Genomic DNA, 18,677 nt, shown 5'->3' with positions numbered 1-18,677 from the left:
CGGATTTGAAAATATCGGATTTGTGCCGTTCACACTGTCATACCATGATCGGATATGGGTCGCATAGGGTCAAAAAAAATCGGATTTGATGCGCTTTCGCCTGCAGTGTGAACGTAGCCTTAGATGATCCATCCACAACACGAGATTAGTCATTAATATCTCACTGTTTATAGCACCTGGTGTATGAGCGTCTACCAGAAGTCTTTAATTTAGGCACCAGAAATCTTTCTAGTCCGCCTACAGGACAAGATCATGTGTTATGTGAGTGTTTCACCATCACCCTGTTGGTGTTTTTCAAATGAGACGTAATGAGTGAAGTGTGGATCTGACAGTGAAACCTCAAGTGATGACTTGTAAGTGAATATCTCAGATAATCCTACTCTCTGACGCTCACGATGACCATAATTTATAGAATGAGCTTCACTTGTTGTTCAGTATGACATGCAACTCATCGGGAAAGTGTTTACTGAGGTCGCAGAGAATCGAAATCGAGGGCTGTTTTCCTGAAGACTTTTGTGCAACCAGAAGAAGAGGAGCTGCCCCCATGCTGTTTTAAGGCACTTCTACCTTGGCTTCATTCTTGGTACCTTTCTTGTATATAACTAGATACATTTACGCTTAAACATTTGTTAAAATGGATTTCTAAAATTAAACGTTGTTTACATTTTAATCTATGAAGCCAAAGCTAAAGAGAGTAATCTACAAAGCTAAAAACAGCTGCTGCACTTCACAAAGGTTTCTGCCTCTAAGACTGCTGATGCTGTCACAGGAGATGCAAAAATAAAGCCCGGGAGCGAGTCAGGACTCTGCTGCGTCTCTGTGCTTTTGAGGAACTCACCCAGAAGTAATCGCAGTAGCTCCATTCGTCGGGCTTGAGGAGCTGCTGCTCCGGACCTTCTCCAGGCAGAGGAAAAGTCACACAGTTTATCTGAAGTAAGAAACGAGAGGAGACAGAAAGGTGACGAGTTATGACCCAACTGAAACAGAGCTGCTGAAGTGCTGCGGGAAGGAAACTAAATGTGGAAGCAAGCAAGGTTAGAGTTTTATCTGGATCATGCGCATGGCAGGAAAAAGGTCAGGCGTGAGTAAACGTATGTGGCGATGAGGAAGGTGACCCATGGAGGCTTCAGGGAGGAGAGAGAGACAGACTATCACCGAAAACAAAGAGAAAGCATTTCTTCTGTATAGCTCAAATCGAACAAATTAACTTTGTAAACTTGACAATATGTAGTGTGAGAGATAAACACACCCAGCACTCAGCCTGAATACAGACTCCATGGTCCACAGCGTCTTCAATTACTCTCTGAGTTGCAATTATGTAATGTTCACCATCTGCGAGTCCTCCCTCCTGGCACTGCAAGATACCCTCTGTGCCATGTCAACCGCTGCTGCAAACTGCATGGGCATCCAGGCAGGCTGCTTCATCCACAAACGCACAAAAACACACACTGACTCACACTGTTTACAGCATGAGTTCGCCACTGTACTGCTGTCACACAGGCTGGAGAGAAACAACATCTACCAGCTGCTTCTTTCTTTTCACTCCAGCATGTGAAATAAAGAGCAGGACAGGGCTCGTTTTAAGCAACACAATATCAGTCATGTGCATCCAGGTTTACCTCTCCAGCTTGTCAGCGATGCTTCAGGATTAAAGTTTGGGGTAGATTCAAAGCCAGGGAAGATTTATTCACAGCATACTCTGTGTGGTACCCATCAAACTAAATATAAAGCATCGAGCAGCATGCTCAAAAACAAAGCGGTACTTTTGCTATTATTGTGTGGGTGGAGCTCCTGCTTTGCTATCAGATCTGCAGAAGCCGGTAAACATGGATCTCACACGCTGCTGTTCGGGAATTGATTTATCTTTCACAGTGTTTTTCATATATTCAATGCTTCTCTAGTGCCAGTGTTTTAATGAAGCCATTCTCAGGGTCTGGAGTGCTGCGGCTCACTTAAATAAGAGAAAATACCATGAGGCCAACATCACCTTAAGCCTTCACTCTACTCAAAATGCAAGAGAAAGTGATGTATGTCCTTGAAATTGTTATTCAAAAAACATAAGCAACACAGGTAGTTGGTTATAAACTGCTAATGCTACACAACCATAAGACACAAGAAAGAGTAATGAGTAATATTACAACCAACCAAAATCTTTAATTTACTTATTAAAGTAAATTTGGAGGAGTTCAAGTATCTCGGGGTCTTGTTCGCGAGTGATGGGAGAAGGGAGCCGAAGATCGACAGACGGATTGGGGCTGCATCTGCAGTAATGCGGACGCTGCACCGGTCCGTCGTGGTGAAGAGAGAGCTGAGTGTAAAAGCGAAGCTCTCAATTTACCGGTCGAGCTACGTCCCTACCCTCACCTATGGCCACGAGCTGTGGGTAGTGACCGAAAGAACGAGATCGCGGATACAAGCGGCGGAAATGAGCTTCCTTCGAAGGGTGGCTGGCCTCTCCCTTAGAGATAGGGTGAGAAGTTCGGCCATCCGGGAGGGGCTCAGAGTAGAGCCGCTGCTGCTCCACATCGAAAGGAGCCAGCTGAGGTGGTTTGGGCATCTGACAAGGATGCCTCCTGGGTGCCTCTTGGGTGAGGTGTTCCAGGCATGTCCCACCGGGAGGAGGCCCCGGGGCAGACCCAGGACACGCTGGAGAGATTATATCGCTCGGCTGGCCTGGGAACGCCTTGGTGTTCCCCCGGATAAGCTGGAGGAGGTGGCTGGGGAGAGGGAGGTCTGGGCCTCTCTGCTTAGGCTGCTGCCCCCACGACCCGGCCTCGGATAAAGCGGATGAAGATGGATGGATGGATGGAAGTAAATTTATTTAATAAATTCTTTTAAAGTAAACTACGGCCCACCTGCAGGACCTTCATGGCCGAAGAGGGTCCCAGCCCACACTTTGGGAATCCCTGTTTTAATGGGTTGACATGTAAGTTAAAAGATGGTTGGATCTAAGAGCATCCACAGTATAATAGATGGCCAGTTTAGCATACCTTGGATAATAAGAAAGAGTAACCTTTGTCCTTTAGATGCAGATGGACAGCTGAGTCTTGTCCCGTGGAGGTGGCTCTTCTATGTTGTGCCATGCACTTGTGAAGTGGCTGTTTGGTCTCTCCAATGTAGAGGTCTGAGCGATGTAAAGGTCACTCTTTCGAGGATTCCAATGTTCTCATTTTGGACAGAGAGGACAGATGGTTTGAAAGAGGAGTGAAAGAAGCCATCTATGTCCACTGTGAGCGACCATCTTTGAACAGAGGCGGTGGTTTACGGCACCAACTGTCTGCCATCTATAATCCAGTTTTGAGATCCCTTCCCAGACGCCTTAACGCCCACTCACACCCTGGGCCATCTGACCTCAGGAAATCACATGATAGGGTGGGGCCAGGTTTCACAATGAGCTCACCCAAAACCCTGGCTGATTGTGACCCACACCCGTTTTCACACCTTGCCTCATGTGATTAGGTAGAGGATCATCAGGGGGTCCTTTTGTCCCTCTTTTGGGGGGAAACTCCCACTGGGTTTAAATCTGGGACTCTCCACCATTTGACCCTCGAACTGAAGAAGCTTCTCGGATGAGAGGTGAAACGTCTTCAAGCAACTTAAAGAAGTCCAGATGCTTTTCTTTCCAAGCTCCTTAGACTACGATGACCTGGATGACTGAGAACCTTCACAGACAATTGGAACAGTACTTGGTCTGCGACACACAAGTACGCATATTGAGAAAGGGCCACAGTCTCCAACCAAATAAAAACTTACTTGCTAGCAGAGAAGCGAGCTAAGAGAAGCGAGCTAAGATTAGCCAGCTAACCGTTACAGTAAACAGTCATTCATTTCAGTTGGCTGTTCAGGTAACATTAACCACATTATTGGGTATTCAGTTTATGTATCTTGTCTCAAACTCAGTTTTGACACCTAAAACCAAGAAGTATTTCTAGCCAATGTTAGCAAACACCAGGCTACTGGCATGACCAAATTGCTAAGATGGCTAAGAAATTTCTTTTTAATACAGTCACAGAATCATTGAAAAGGATTTAAAGTTTTTAAGTGTAAATGCTCTATATTGCTATATAAATATAGTCTATATTTATTTATACCAGGGATTATAAAGTGTAATATGTACCCATTTTTAAAGCAGCTTTGTTTCTGGCCCCTACCATTTCTATCTTTCATTTGAAAATGGTTGCTCTTTAGCAACAATAATATATATATATATATATATATATATATATATATATATATATTCCCCACTCGCCCCTGTGGGTGGTCAATCCTTCAAGCTCAGGTCCTCTACCAGAGGCCTGGGAGCTTGAGGGTCCTGCGCAGTATCTTAGCTGTTCCTAGGACTGCGCTCTTCTGGACAGAGATCTCCGCTGTTGTTCCCGGGATCTGCTGGAGCCACTCGCCTAGCTTGGGAGTCACCGCACCTAGTGCTCCGATTACCACGGGGACCACCGTCACCTTCACCCTCCACATCTTCTCGAGCTCTTCTCTGAGCCCTTGGTATTTCTCGAGCTTCTCGTGTTCCTTCTTCCTGATGTTGCCGTCATTCAGAACCGCTACATCGATCACTACGGCCGTCTTCTTCTGTTTGTCTGCCACCACTGTGTCCGGTTGGTTAGCCACCACCATTTTGTCCGTCTGTATCTGGAAGTCCCACAGGATCTTAGCTCGGTCATTCTCCATCACCCTTGGGGGCGTCTCCCATTTTGACCTCGGAACTTCCAGGTTATACTCGGCACAGATGTTCCTGTACACTATGCCGGCCACTTGGTTATGGCGTTCCATGTATGCCTTGCCTGCTAGCATCTTACACCCTGCTGTTATGTGCTAGATTGTCTCTGGAGCATCTTTACACAGCCTGCACCTGGGGTCTTGCCTGGTGTGATAGACCCCAGCCTCAATGGATCTTGTGATCAGAGCTTGTTCTTGTGCTGCCATGATTAGTGTTTCCGTGCTGTCTTTCAGTCCAGCTTTGTCCAGCCACTGGTAGGATTTCTGGATATCAGCCACCTCCTCTATCTGCCGGTGGTACATACCGTGCAGGGGCCTGTCCTTCCATGATGGTTCCTCGCCTTCCTCCACTTTCTGCTGCCTGAGGTATTCACTGAGCACGCTGTCAGTTGGGGCCATCTTCGTGATGTATTCGTGGATGTTCCTTGTCATATATATATATATATATATATACTGTCTTTAACGATTGCCTCTTGCTGTTTTCTGCACTGTAGCTGTGGCCAAACACAATACCATAAGAGCAAACCACAACAGTAAAGCCTTGGAGGCTGGAAAAATACACAATGAAATAAAATTCACAATGAAGCTACGCTAAGCTGATAATTATCTATTTTAGAGGCAGATGACGCCTGATTTTTAATGGTAAAATATAAGTGCCATACTTGTGTATATTACAAGCTCTCCTGTACAAGCCATGCAGTAGATTTATGACGCAAACATCTTTATGTTGGAGGGCTCAACAGAGAAGGCAAGAAAGAAGTACAGAACAGTTAATTTTTTTAGATTTTCAGTATTTGTGACAGAGGAGTGTGAATATTTCCATATACAGGTGTATTTCCACATAAAACCTTGATTATTTTGCACTTAAAACTTCACCAACCCCAGCATTAATATGTAGTGGGCTTCCTCACTCTCCTCTCTTTGCCACCACAAACAAAGCATCATAACAACTTCCAAAAAACAGAACGTAAAATAGATGAGTAATGCTCTTCTTCTCTTTGTTATATAATCGCTAAAATCCAGAGGACACGTTAATATGGCAAACTGCCAGTGAAACTCACGGACATGGTAGCAAGCTAATAAACAACATTAACTCACAGTAGCACATTGTAATGTAAAGGAGCAGCGGTGTGATTTACTCTGTGTGCAGACCAGTCACTTTGTTCATTTTCTGCCTCAGAGACCATACTGATTGTCATGGGCACCAGATTTTCCATTACACTGGCTCCACATTTATCATGACTGTTGTTTATCTGCCTCTCACATCCAGCAAAAAATGAGACCATTCATCTAAGGGAAGCCTGTCTGGCTAACTTACTTCTCCCTGATGGCTGCTTAGTGAGGTACTCTGGGGCTGAGAATAAAATATTAATATAGATTACCTTTATGCCCCAGCGTGTGATAAATCAGACCGAGGCCAGTCTTGGGGGGGTGTTTGAAGTCCAGCCATTGGACTTGACTGTTTGAATTTAGCACAAAACAAAGCTGCAAGCTGTATATGAGTGTAGATTTGCTGAGTGAACTGGCACATTTAGTCCTCAGTCAGCATTCATAAGCATTCGCCCTCATGAGAGTTTAGTATCCAAGCTACAGGCAATGCTTATTTCATTACATATTTTTGTGTTTATTTATTTTGCTGACGAGAGTCGGGGGGGGGAATCAAGTCAAAGAACAAATGGTCCGTGAGAGACGTAAACCTGGCAGATGAACAAACAACTGAAACGCTCTCTTGCGAATGTTCGTTTTCGAGCAGCATATAGCACATTTCCTGCAAGACTCCACCTTCACAGCCGTACACAGGTTCACCTTACTATAAACCCCCACTCAGTTTTCTTCTTTATTGTCTGTTAATATTGTTTCCAAGCCTGGGAGCACCAGGAATGTTCTTAGTTTATTAGCTGATAAAACAGGAGACAAAACGAGGTTAATCATTGTTAATACAAATACTAAATGTAAGATACATTTAAAGCCATTAATCACATATACAGGTTTAATATTTAAAACATGTTTTAGATTGAAGGTAGCTGAAATATATGGTGCCATTTACACCATTTGCACACACAGATGTTAGGCAGCATTGACACCGATTAATTTCAGGCTTCAATGCTCTTGCTTCTCATTCACATGCATTGGATGATGTCACATGTTGCTGAACTGAATTATGGCTCCGACGCTTCACTTTGCTCATGAGAATGATGCGGTGGCGTGCACAGGCATCAAAAAATAGGAGCTAATACTAACTTTTAATTGTAGCTTGGCTAGCTTGCTTTTGATAAAGGCTGGTTGCTAGCATAATGCTGCAGTCACAGCCTGAATGCAAATCACAGACTTGTCTATGAACACTATCCCGCTCTTGGCCATACAGTAGTGATACTGAGCAAAGAGCAACACAAACCAGAAATGGAGAAGGTTTATTTTACTTTCAAGGTGAAAATTTCCATTTTGTTACATTTTTCAAGTTTTACTAGCAGTTAGCGCGTTTGTGTACTGCTAGTGACCAAAGCAATCGATTTCATCCAGTAACCTCCAAGAACGAATGATGCAGAACAGAAGCGTTTCCCTAGCAACCAGTACTTAAGTCACATCCATTTTGGCTCTTGATCAATGTTCACACGATGCCACATGAAATATGAGCGTAATGATACCTAGCCACTTTATGAGAGATCATATGTTAATTAGCTGAACTTTTCTGGCATTTACTTTTTCACCAGCAGCCCAGATATGTTTTTTTATTTTACTTTTCAGAAATACTTAACATCTTCTGATAGTGAGCTAGCTTGGTAGCTAACTCTAATGAACCCTGTGAATCCTTTTCACGGTAACATGGCAAAAAATCTGGACCGTGTTTTAACTATTCTTTCCATTTGTTCGGACCCAGATTGCCGTTTCTTCACTGAAACCTCCTCTGCAAAGATGCCAGCTGACGTGGTACCGAGCAAGTGCAGCCCAGCAACAAGTCAAACCACAGGTGCATGAATGTTTCATTAAAAACTTCAAGTCTCAAAAATTATTAAATCTGATCCGATCGGTCAGATGTGGTGAAGGTGAAAACAAGGTTGCAAGGCGGCTGCTTCTCGTGTGTGACGCCTCGGCGCCCCGCGAGGGTCCATTTTGCCAACAGTCATGGATGTGAGCGTCTCCATGACAACTGTGGAGGGGTTGTGTAACGTGAGGTGCACCACGACGAACAAAAAGACACCTCTGAGGGCCGACGTCACTGATTTAGTTGTTATCACCTGTATTTTTTTTCCAGCTGCTGCAGAGACATTTAGCATGCATGATTGTTTTTTTTTCTTCCCAAGCATCAAGACCTCCCAGAAATTCCTCTTTTTTTTAGTGGAGAAGGAAAAAAATCTCTCCATGAGAACTCTTTGGATGAAGCCAAAGAACAACAATAGATCTACGAGCTGTGAAAGGCTTTGGAAAAGCAAACAAAGGGGAGGAAGAAATAATCTTCAAAACAGTATGTCTTCAGTGAATATCTGAATGGTTCCCCCCTCCCTCTCAAACCACCACCACCACCACCACTTTCTCCTATGGCGGTGTTTTCCATTTCAACACCCATTAATCAGTGCTATTGCCTTTGTCACCATGGAAACTGGACTTGCTGCATCTCTCTCAGGTCTGGTGGTGTTTTTCACAATAGCCAGACTGACGGCTCCCGTGGCTGCAGCAGGTCAGTGAGCCCACCGAGTGCAAAATCAGCCCCTCGCGAGACACAAAACCCACCTCTGTCTGCTTCTCCATCAACGCACGACCGCCTAACTGCTGCCCCCCACCACCCCCTCACCACAGCCGTCATTATGGACTGAGAGATTACATAACTGCAACTACTGTCTGGGTATCTTCACACAAAGCTACTGTGTACATTATAGAAAAAAATCCCTGCACCGTGGTGAAGACCTCAGTTTCTACTCCGAGTGTGACCTGCAGAGGGTGATAACAACTGGAGGAGACAAACACACACTTAATCTGACATATCATAAAAATACCAACAGGATTCTGCAGGCTCCTCACTTATCAGTCATTAAAAACACATCAGAGAGTCTCCAAAGTGTGAATTAATCTTTGACAGACATAAAATCAATATTATAGACTGAGGCCGCTCAAGTCAATGAGACCGATATGAGTGCGAGACTCCCGCACAGCTTCTTCATTCAGATGATTGAGGTATCCAGTATTGCAGGGAACCCCCTCACATTACTCCACAAGGACATGTAATGCATTATGATTTGAGTTTAACGTCAACAGATGGTAAAAGAGAAAAAACAAGTGATTTGAACTTAATTGACGTGCATGAGGAGCTTCAGCAGAGGATGCACAGATAGAGGCACAAAGAAGGAGAAGAGGAAGGATTAAGTTTCTCAGTACTCACAGTGATCTTGGTCTCCTTGACCTCCTTGATCTGCCTCTTGGCCGGCGAAACAGAGCCGGGGGGCTGCGGGGCGAGACAGGAGGGATCGTCAAAACTCTCCTCAGTGTCAAAGCTGGCTTCCATCATCATCCCTCTCACCTCCTCCTGCTTCTCTATTCTGGGAAAGCCTCACTCTCTCCTCTCTCCTTTCTCTTTCCCTCCACGCACCAAGGCTGCCAACGGTCTCACAAGCCGCGGAGTGAGCGGAGAGGAGTTGCGTTGCAGGAGGGGGAGGGAGGGAGGTGTGTGTAACTGCGGTGAGAAGGTAGCATGAGGGAGGAGGAGGAGGGAGGCAGTAAGGGGAATTGGTGGCGGCTGTGGGAGCGTGACAAAGTCTTGCCTCCGGTTAATCTGCTGTCACATGAGTTTTAAGGTTGTAGCCCAATCACCACCTCACCTCCACACCTGCCTTCCCCTTTCATCTCACCCAACAATGTCCATGCAGGAGGAGAGATAAAAGATGAAGAAACATTACTGAGCTAGTTCAGGGATGGAGGCACTGGAGGATGGGAAGAGGGGAAATTTGCGAGGAAAGAAGAAAAAAGAGAGAGGACAAGGAGGCAGATGAGGAGGAGGGGGGGTATTTACATGATCCTTGCCCCACCTCCCTCCCCAGAGACCCATATAGTGAGGGAGGAGGGAGGAGGGAGCAGCGAGGCGTAGGTGTTGGTGATGGGGGTTAGCTTGATGGAAATGGCTGAATGATGATATTTAAGAGACAAATTACAACTGGGAGGAAGGGGGAGAGAGAGAGCAGGAGGGAAAACAAGCAGCCAATGAGAAGCAGCGTCTCTGATTGTGTGTGTGTGTTTGGGAATGAGACGCATGCACATTTCAGGGTTAAGCAAGTGTTCAGATTCAGCTGTGTGTAAACAGTGTGTTTACACCGGCAGCTACATCGCTATCGTCTTCCTCACGTGATGCCGCTTCACCCGAGGCATTGAACGTAAAAGCTGCGCACGGAGCAGCTTCCTCGCCACACCTTCGTACAACACCCACCTGGTCCAACAACAACACCATCAAACGAGAACGACACCGAGGAGCGCGACAAACATGTTCTCACCTTGGTCGTGCAAAACATGGCGGCTGGCAGCTCTGACCGCAACAACCACAGTCCAGGTTTGGCGGGATCCGTGGGCCCGGCGCTCCCAGAGCTCCCAGTGTGAGCTTTGATTATTTGTTATTATTTTTTGGCTGGCCTCCTTCTTCACAAACTCTAACATTTGTCCAAATCTCAGACGCCCATATGGCCCAACTGTCCGTCCACCTATACTCTCCTGTGTGATCATGACACTGTATGCCCTCATCTGACTCGTAATTAGTCACGTGGGTTGGCATGTAATCGAAGTTGGCCCGGGTCCATCGGAGCTGCGGGAGCGGCCCTGCTTTCAGTGGAAAGAGAGCGCCAGCTTCCTTTGAAGTGGAATCTTTTACAGGAAAACTGTGGCTGTGGTGATATGGGTGATTGTGACCACAGAACAGCCTGACCAAACTAAAGAGCGTGCTGTGAGTGCTGCTCGCTTTTTACAGAATGGAGGACGCGAAAAGACACGATGCACAAACAAAAACATGCGACTTTTTGGCAGTTCAGAGTTTTAGCAGCAAATCTGGGCGATGTCTCACTGAGCTGAAGTGTCTAGTATCCAATCCTGACAATCATTGCTAAAGAGTAAGACAGCCAACAGGGCATCATACAGTAATTCTTTGGGGAACAGGCAGTGATTCAAGACTGCATGGAGGTTCTAGAAAAAGCATAAAAGCTTCTAAATACTGAACTCTGAAGGTGAGCTTTTCCATTTTTATTTAAACAGATGTTTTAGCTATTTCTTGCCAAATGTGCACCAAATGAGCGAGCTATCAGCTATTCTTAGTAAATATATCTTCAGAGAAATGAATTCCAAGTGCTCAGATACCAAGGTTACATTCTCAGACTGTGTTGTTATTATCGTAAAGCAATTTCAAACAGTTTTAACCTGAGAACAGCTGCAGTTTGTCATTTCTGAGAAACCTTCAAACCTAAACTTTGCCAAAATGACTGTGATCACCTCATGTTTCAGTTTAAAGTAATAAAGAGAGGGAATTTTAGGTTAATTTCTTCCTGGTTTTGGAGTCCGTTTCCTGCTCTGTACCTTTCCAAACTATGCTATAAAAGAAGATGAGACTGGAATAATTACATTTATCAGCATTAATGAGGGTGAAAACCTTTGTTACTGTAACAGCAAATTATTTTTGACAGCTAAGGAAAATCTACATGTAAGTGATCTTAAATAGACACGTGGTGCACTCAGTAAGAAAACTGTCAGAGTGGAGGATGCTTTTAGTAAATAGAAAGCAGTCTTAGCACTTCTGATTTAATCTATTCATAGCTTATGAGTTGCTATTAATTTAGAAACCTTACATAAAGGTGATTTGTATGAAATCAAACTTAATTTTGGTTAATGATTGTCCAGTTTTATCAACCAATCATCAGTGACGGGGTATCAGATGCTCAAATTTGAGATACTTGTTGGTTAAAAGACAAATGCATTGACCCTGTGAGACTGTGATGGTGATGGTAGGTAACTCTGATGTTAGGTTTGGCGAAAAAACGGATGTAAGCCAACTCCTAAGAAATGGATGTTTTGATTGGACGAGAAAGTGGAAAGTGGAGAGGAGACTTGCTTTGATAAAAATGTGATCACACCATAAAGGTAATCATCATCATCTGCTGTTACTTCAGACTCAACATCATTGCGCGCCTCTTTCGGCTTACCTGCTTGTGCATCGCAGGCTTCCTCAGAGAAACATTAGCGACCTCTGCAGGCTGACCTTTCTTTGTGCTGCTGTGGCATCCATTGGCTGAAGAAAAGCAGATAATTACTCACGTTAGAGTTTAAAGTATTTTTCAGCACTGAGTTGACAAAAGCGAGCAGATGGTAAGTGAACGAGTTACATCCTGATATGCAGAATTTCAGAACAAGAAAGAACTAGCGCTGTCAGCGTTAATCTCGTTAAACTGACGTTAACGCGACAAATCGCCGTTAACGAGTTACTGCGGATCGCCCACGTGCGTGAGGCTGGATGGCGTCAACGTGTTAACGAGCTAACGGCATTGACGCCGTCCAGCCCCACGCACGGGTGTGTTAACAATAAGGTGTTAACATCACCTTATTGTGTCAGAGAAATTAAGCTGCAGCTGTGTTTCAATCCTTCAACATTAGCAGGGATTCATATTGTGATCCAGAGGACAGGGAACACCTGGGAAAGATGCATCAGTTAGGGATTCTCTTTTCACCATAGTGCCCCCTTGTGGAATAAGTAAAACAAAGCAATATTGTTTATGGCATCATTTGATTTAATTTAGTTGGATTTGGTCGCCATCCATCCAAACATTTTTAGCCAGTCACAATAAAACCATAGATGATATCTCAAATTAAACACAAAAGCAGTGAACGGGGTCATCCAGTCATGGTGACGGGAAAAGTGTCATAATGTAAATGGGCGGGGCTTCTACCGTTCAGCTGCTAAATCTGTAGAAGTGTAGAATTCATAAAATATGAATCTACATATTTTACAGTGTTTATCTACTAATTTTACCCTTGTTGGTTTATACATGAGAGAAATAGTAAAAACTGGCTAACTGATGTTTAGCCACAAATACCTTTTATAAGTAGTGACACTAGAAAAACTACAGCTACGTTTTTAAATTAAAAAGTAAACTTCTATAATAAAGGCACACATCCTTGAAACATTTTCTTTACAGGCTACGTCCAACTAAAATAACTTGTTTCAACTCTAGAAACAACCCAAAATATCATGTTAACTAGCTGCTGATTCAGTAATTCATTGAATAATTCAGCAATCAGTGTTTAGCTGTTAGACCCTTTGGAGGACACCGAGTATTTTTTACTACTACAGTGTTCTAATTTCACATTGGTACAGTGTGGTTCTGTCCTCAGACTCACACAGAAAAGCATATTGAGATATTCATAATCTGGGCCCTCGGGGTTCACAGCTCTGTAGAGTGTCCCTGGTTTCATCCTGGCCCATGATGGTTCCTCATTTCTTTGTGATTCATGAGCTGTCGGCTCGTTGTATATCAAACCAACCCATCTCCAGCTCAAGGTAAACACGTGATCCCGGCAGAGTGTGACCCCCGAGGCCACGCGTCACAGCCGGGGACGCTGATCGGATCAGGGCCCCTCCAGGACACTGAGGCCTCTCCAGAAATAGGGATGAACGTCACTTTACTCAGAAGGGCTCTAAAGAATCCACAACCCTCAGTGACCTTTGTCAGTGACCATAAAACTGAGTATTGGCAGGTTTCTGATCCATGTGGTTTGGACACAAAAGAGAGCAGAAAGGACCCTGTGAGGCCTTCTGTTAAGACGACAGCTTCAGGGTGAAAATGGGACTCTTGAGGATTTAAACAGAGACAGGAAATGTGAAACAGCTAGCCTGGCTCTTTCTGAAAATACAACAGATCGACTAGTTACTTAAGCTCATTAATAAACTAATTTTCTCGACTTTCAATGTCGAGAAAATTAGTTTATGTTGACTATTTCTCACCGACTGACCTCACAAGAACAGCATGAAGAGATCAGAGATTAAAAATAAGCAACAATTAAATGCAGAGAGGTGAGAGAAAAAGGCAAATGAAAAACACTCAATGCATCATGGGAATCCCCAGCAGCCTAGACCTATTGGAGTGTATCTAAGGGAGGATTCAGAGTCCCCTGATCCAGCCCTAACTATATGCTTTATAGAAAAAAAATAAAGTTTTAAGCCTAATCTTAAAAGCAGAAAGGGTGTCTGTCTCCAAAGTCCAAGCTGGGAGCAGGTTCCACAGAAGAGGGACCTGAGAGCTGAAGACTCTGCCTCCTATTCTAGTTTTAAACACTCTAGGAACAACAAGTAAACCTGCAGTGTGAGAGCGAAGTGCTCTAATGGGGTGATATGGTACTACGAGGTCTTTAAGATAGGATAAGGAGCTTTTATGACAACACACCTGGTACAAAAATCTGATTTTTTAAAGTCACAGTGAAGAGAAACAGAATATGTGAGCAGGAGTGATGTTAAAATGCAATAAGCATAATGCAGCATGACTGCCTAATGTAGCTAATAGTCCAGTATGGTTTAATATGATATGCTACATTTAGGTAACCACACATCGGCCAACTACCTTGCAGAGATGACAGTCCACAAACATGGGCTCTTAGACTGTTTTCTCATTTGATCTAAAGCAAAATAAGGAGTTCAGAACATGAAAGGGTTCCAACTGAGAACCATAAAACATCAGGACCTGAAGCAAGAACAAGTTATCAGACATATTTTTTCACAGATACGGCCCCAGTACCAATTTCTGTTTCCATGTAGCTCTTTCATAAAAAGTCACGCAAAATTCCTGCCACCAAAGTTGGAAGCAGGAACATCAGCATCTACGGAAAGGTGATGGTTTTCAGTGACTGCCTCGTGCAGCTGTGGGAGAAACAGCATCTGCACACCTGCTTACCAGGAAACATCTCTGATTCTAGCTGATCAGCACAGTCTCTTTATTAACTAAGGAGACAGACTCAGAAGGTGCATGTTTATGTATCCGTTGTCCTTAAACGCGTGTTAGGCAACTCCGTCTTATCTTCTTCCCGTTGGATGCCGTGCCGTTATTTCTCCCTGCCTCCTCGGACCAGCTGCTCAGATCCCCGGTTTCCTGTCCAGAGGTCAAAGTCAACATTTGTGCGGTTCAGATCTGAACCGGGCCTTCACTAAACGTCTTTCTCTCCGAGGAGGGATCGCGCTTGCCTGGTTAAACGCTGACAAACTCCCCTGCAGCTGACTGCCTCCCCGGTTGTTCTTCCTCTAAGTGTGTTTGGGCCACATGCCAGCACAAAGAAGCAAACCATCTGCTATGTGCAAAGATGTCGTTAGCGAGGATGCTGGCAGCGATGGAACATAATAAGCCACTCATTAAGAAAGTGCAGGATTTCCTCTCGTAGTGTTGGATGAGCTTCACGATAATGTAGCAGAGAAATGTATTACGAGAGATTTGTCAAAGGTTCCTTAAGAGCCTTTTGGAAAAACGTTACAGAGTCTCTGGAAAAATGATTAGTATTGTGTCACATTTAGCTGAAGGAACATGGTCTTAGCATAATAAGCAGATTAGCACTGATGATGAATGATTGCCAAAAGGCTTAATATGTCTGACTGGATAAATGTTGAAAAATTAAGTTATAACCTGTAGCTCCAAATGCAAATAACCCCAGTGATGGAAGGAGTTTACGCACCGAGATGACACTCATCAGCTTGTTTTTGTCTCTCTTGGTCATTCCTAACCACACAAACCTCCTTTCTCATTCCTTCAGCGCCTATTTTCTGCTCTAGGTGCTCTTATTTTGTTTTCCGTGTGATTGTGCCTTTTGCAATGCTGTCTAAAAATGGATGACTAGGATGATGAAGGCCAAGTTTTACCATATGGTGAGGAGTTCTGTCGTGCCAGCGGTCTCTGTGGGGCTTCAGCTGACGAGGACGGACGTCGCCATGTTGTTTCTGGAACGATATAAACAACAGGAAGGAGGACAGCGTGGAACGAAGTCAAAACAAAGACAAAAACAGAGCTTGCTTTAACGTGAATGTGCGGGGCAGCTTCTCAGTCACTGTTTTGCACTTGTTCAAGATTAAGGACGGAAACAGCTTTATAGAGACTTCAGGTGTATAAATATGAAGCACAATAGAGCACAGAAAGTCGATAACCCAAACCTCCTTATGCCTTAATTTGTTGGTTTCAAATTCACTAACGGTAACTCTGGAAAATCTAGACAGTCAGAAGATGCCTTGTGAGACAGTGGGAAGGAAAAACTCTTTTTTTAACAGGAGGAGACCTCCAACAGGCTCAGAGAGAGGAAGCCATCTACTGAGAGCAGCTGGAAGAAGAAGGGAAGAGAGAAAAGAGCAGCACAGAAAGCCAAGGACAACACAAACTGTGGGAGAGAGTAGAAAGTGAAAAGAAGTCCTGCAGCATGACTGAGGGATAGTTCAGGGTCACATGATCCAATCCTAACTATCAGCTTTACCAAAAAAGGAAGTTTGTAGCCTCATAATAAAAGTAGACAGGGTGTCTGCCTCCCACTTTTAGAAACTCCATGAACCACAAGCCTGCAGTCTGAGAGCGAGGTGCTCTGTTACAATAATATGATTCTGTGAGAGATGATGGAGGCTGATCAGGATGTTGTACGAGGAAAGCAGGGTTTTATTAAATTTAAATTCTGCATTTAAGAGGCAGCCAATGAAGAATCATCCACCGATGTGCTAGCACAAAAGATTTTTCTAATGTCATGGTGACTTTGTCAGCAGAAGTTGAATTAATCCACAGTTTCTTCTGTTGCAGGAGTGCATGAAGACTCCACCAAGCAGCAGGTTATATGATTGGCTTTTCTGTTTGTTAGCAGGATTAGTAGAAACGCTGTGGAGTTACGGCTTACAAGTAATTAACTCTCAAAACATTTTTTCATTCTTTTCTACAGCGACAGAGGACAAAATTAGATGTTCATGCAGCATCTTCACAAATATAAAACTGAAACAGGGCGACATTGTTATGAATTTCTCCAAAGAATTTCGCAAACTAATTCAGATCTTTCTGCATCCAGAACTTGATTCATGCAGAGGGAAGTTTCTCTCTTGGCTGAGTCGCTGACTGATTTTGTTTTTGCTCTTGTGGCAGCAAAACAGTAGGAGTCAGACTGCTGGTCTGTGTGACCAAAGCAGCCCAACGGCCAATAAAAATGTATGTACAGAGGGTATGTTTGTGTACATGTTGGTGTAGAAATAATTTGGTAAAATTTAAATATTAAAATTTTATTTGAAAATGTGGATTCCTGTTTATTTGATTGTTTTTGTGACATTTTATCTGGATTTTTCCCTTTTTGATTTTCAGACCTCATCTCAGCACAGAAAAGCTGTTTAGTACTCTAAATGTTTTTTTTTTCAGACATTGGAGAAGTGACTGCAGATAAGGGCAAGAGGATAAAGGAGAAGTTTTCATATCCTGAAAAATGCTATAAAAAAATTAGACTGTACTCATCCATGTATGCAATCCTTTTAGGTGCAAAATGCCATTCTGGATAAATTTCAACTGGCTTCCTGTAGTTTAGCCGTTTAGCATCAATCATTCCACTTAGCAGAGCAGGAAGTCCTTTACGCTGCAGTAACTGTGGGTGAATTAGTGTCGGTCCTTATGTGCAATCAAACAGCTTCTAAGAGAAACACTAAAGTGTGGATTAGGAGTGATATTCAGCAGCAATGTTACTGTTGTGGCAAGAAAGCTACACACAAATGTCCAAATAGGCATGAAAAGCATAAAGTCAAGAACTTCTAAGATCTGTTATTGCAATGAGGACACTTTAACTTATAAGTCACTGGATATCACATTGCATACTTTATTAATTAATTAATACTTAAATTAGACCTACTAATTTAGGTAGACACTGAAGAGCAATATTTTGGTTTTGTCCGTGTTTTGATGGTGATTTGTTAGAGCAATGCTCCTGCTATTTCTAATCTGAGTGACTGAATTACTGAGGCCCAAGAGTGAAATTATGGGGAACTCCACAAGTGTAGTGAATGTTTTTTTTTTTTACACCAGTGGTTATTAAATAATTATGTGTGATCAAAGGTCTTAGTAAATGCAATTTTGTGTCTTCCTGCAAAGTTCTTGATATGTAGGTGAAGGGTGGCAGTGATATAGGCTGTAGTTTTAAGCTGGTTAAGTTTAAATACTATGTGAGGTTTGGGCACTAAGAAGTAGATGGTTAGGTTTAGGTTCTGAAAGCTCCTTGGTTAGTTTTAGGCAATAAAACCTTCTCAGTTACACAGAACAAGAGACTGGTCAACAACCTCCTTCCGGTTGCCTCTTGAAATCGTATCCCCCAAACGGTTGGTGAGTGGTTGTTTGAGTTTGCTGGGTGAAATCAGCCGCAAAGAGGGTGCTGCATCAAAAACCTCACTGTGATTGTTTGGTTGCTAGCAGATTGCCGCAGTTGCTCGTAGTTTGCGTAGAAGACACCAACTTGTCTACAAACACTTGCAGGTGTGTTTGCAAAGTTGGCTGCAGCAGTACCCTCTCTGTGCTAGCACAAGTTTACCTTGTACTAGCAACTTCCAGCAACCACTCACCAACTGGTGAATACGCATTTTCCCAAGTGACCCTTGGTTTCCAGTTGGTTGCTGACCTAGCAATCCATTTCACAACTGCCACCAACCTTCAGCAACTGTTTACCAACTGGTGGGAGAATGCTCAGCTTTCCCTCTGAACAACACAAATCGTAACATTTGTGTTTCTTTGAACATTCAAGTTTCATTCCAAAGGTCGTTTGTCACTGGTGCAGCCAACATGTTTCAAAAGGCTTTTACTTTGAAGGCAACCATTCTTTGTTTACAATTAGTTGGCAAATGTTTGCTGACAGGTTGGAATCTTTCATGTAAATTATGGGTGAGTGCAACTGGATGGTCGCCAACCAATCTCTAGGCCAGAGTGACTGAAGCCTAAGGTTTATGCATTAAACAC

At 43.6% G+C, this 18,677-nt stretch overlaps 1 protein-coding gene across 2 annotated transcripts in view; it reads right to left on the bottom strand.

Moving 5' to 3' along the window:
• Positions 1-10,431, bottom strand: part of gas7a (growth arrest-specific 7a) — a 32,859-nt gene extending 22,428 nt beyond the window's left edge. Inside the window, exons 1-3 of one of the 2 annotated variants that reach the window (XM_084925138.1) lie at positions 10,206-10,431; positions 9,104-9,166; positions 839-928 (exon numbers count right to left, since the gene is read on the bottom strand). In XM_084925138.1, coding sequence (XP_084781264.1) covers positions 839-928; positions 9,104-9,166; positions 10,206-10,223 — 171 coding nt within the window. In that variant the 5' untranslated portion in view covers positions 10,224-10,431. Of the gene's footprint in view, positions 1-838; positions 929-9,103; positions 9,824-10,205 lie in introns of those variants that run through there. The other variant, XM_084925137.1, reaches the window with a different exon arrangement.
• Positions 10,432-18,677: the final 8,246 nt, after the last annotated feature.

Source organism: Perissodus microlepis, chromosome 4 (assembly GCF_051167445.1).
Source record: "Perissodus microlepis isolate ML-2025 ecotype Zambia chromosome 4, ASM5116744v1, whole genome shotgun sequence".
Classification (NCBI taxonomy): domain Eukaryota; kingdom Metazoa; phylum Chordata; class Actinopteri; order Cichliformes; family Cichlidae; genus Perissodus; species Perissodus microlepis.
This window is presented reverse-complemented; position numbering and strand designations above follow the sequence as displayed.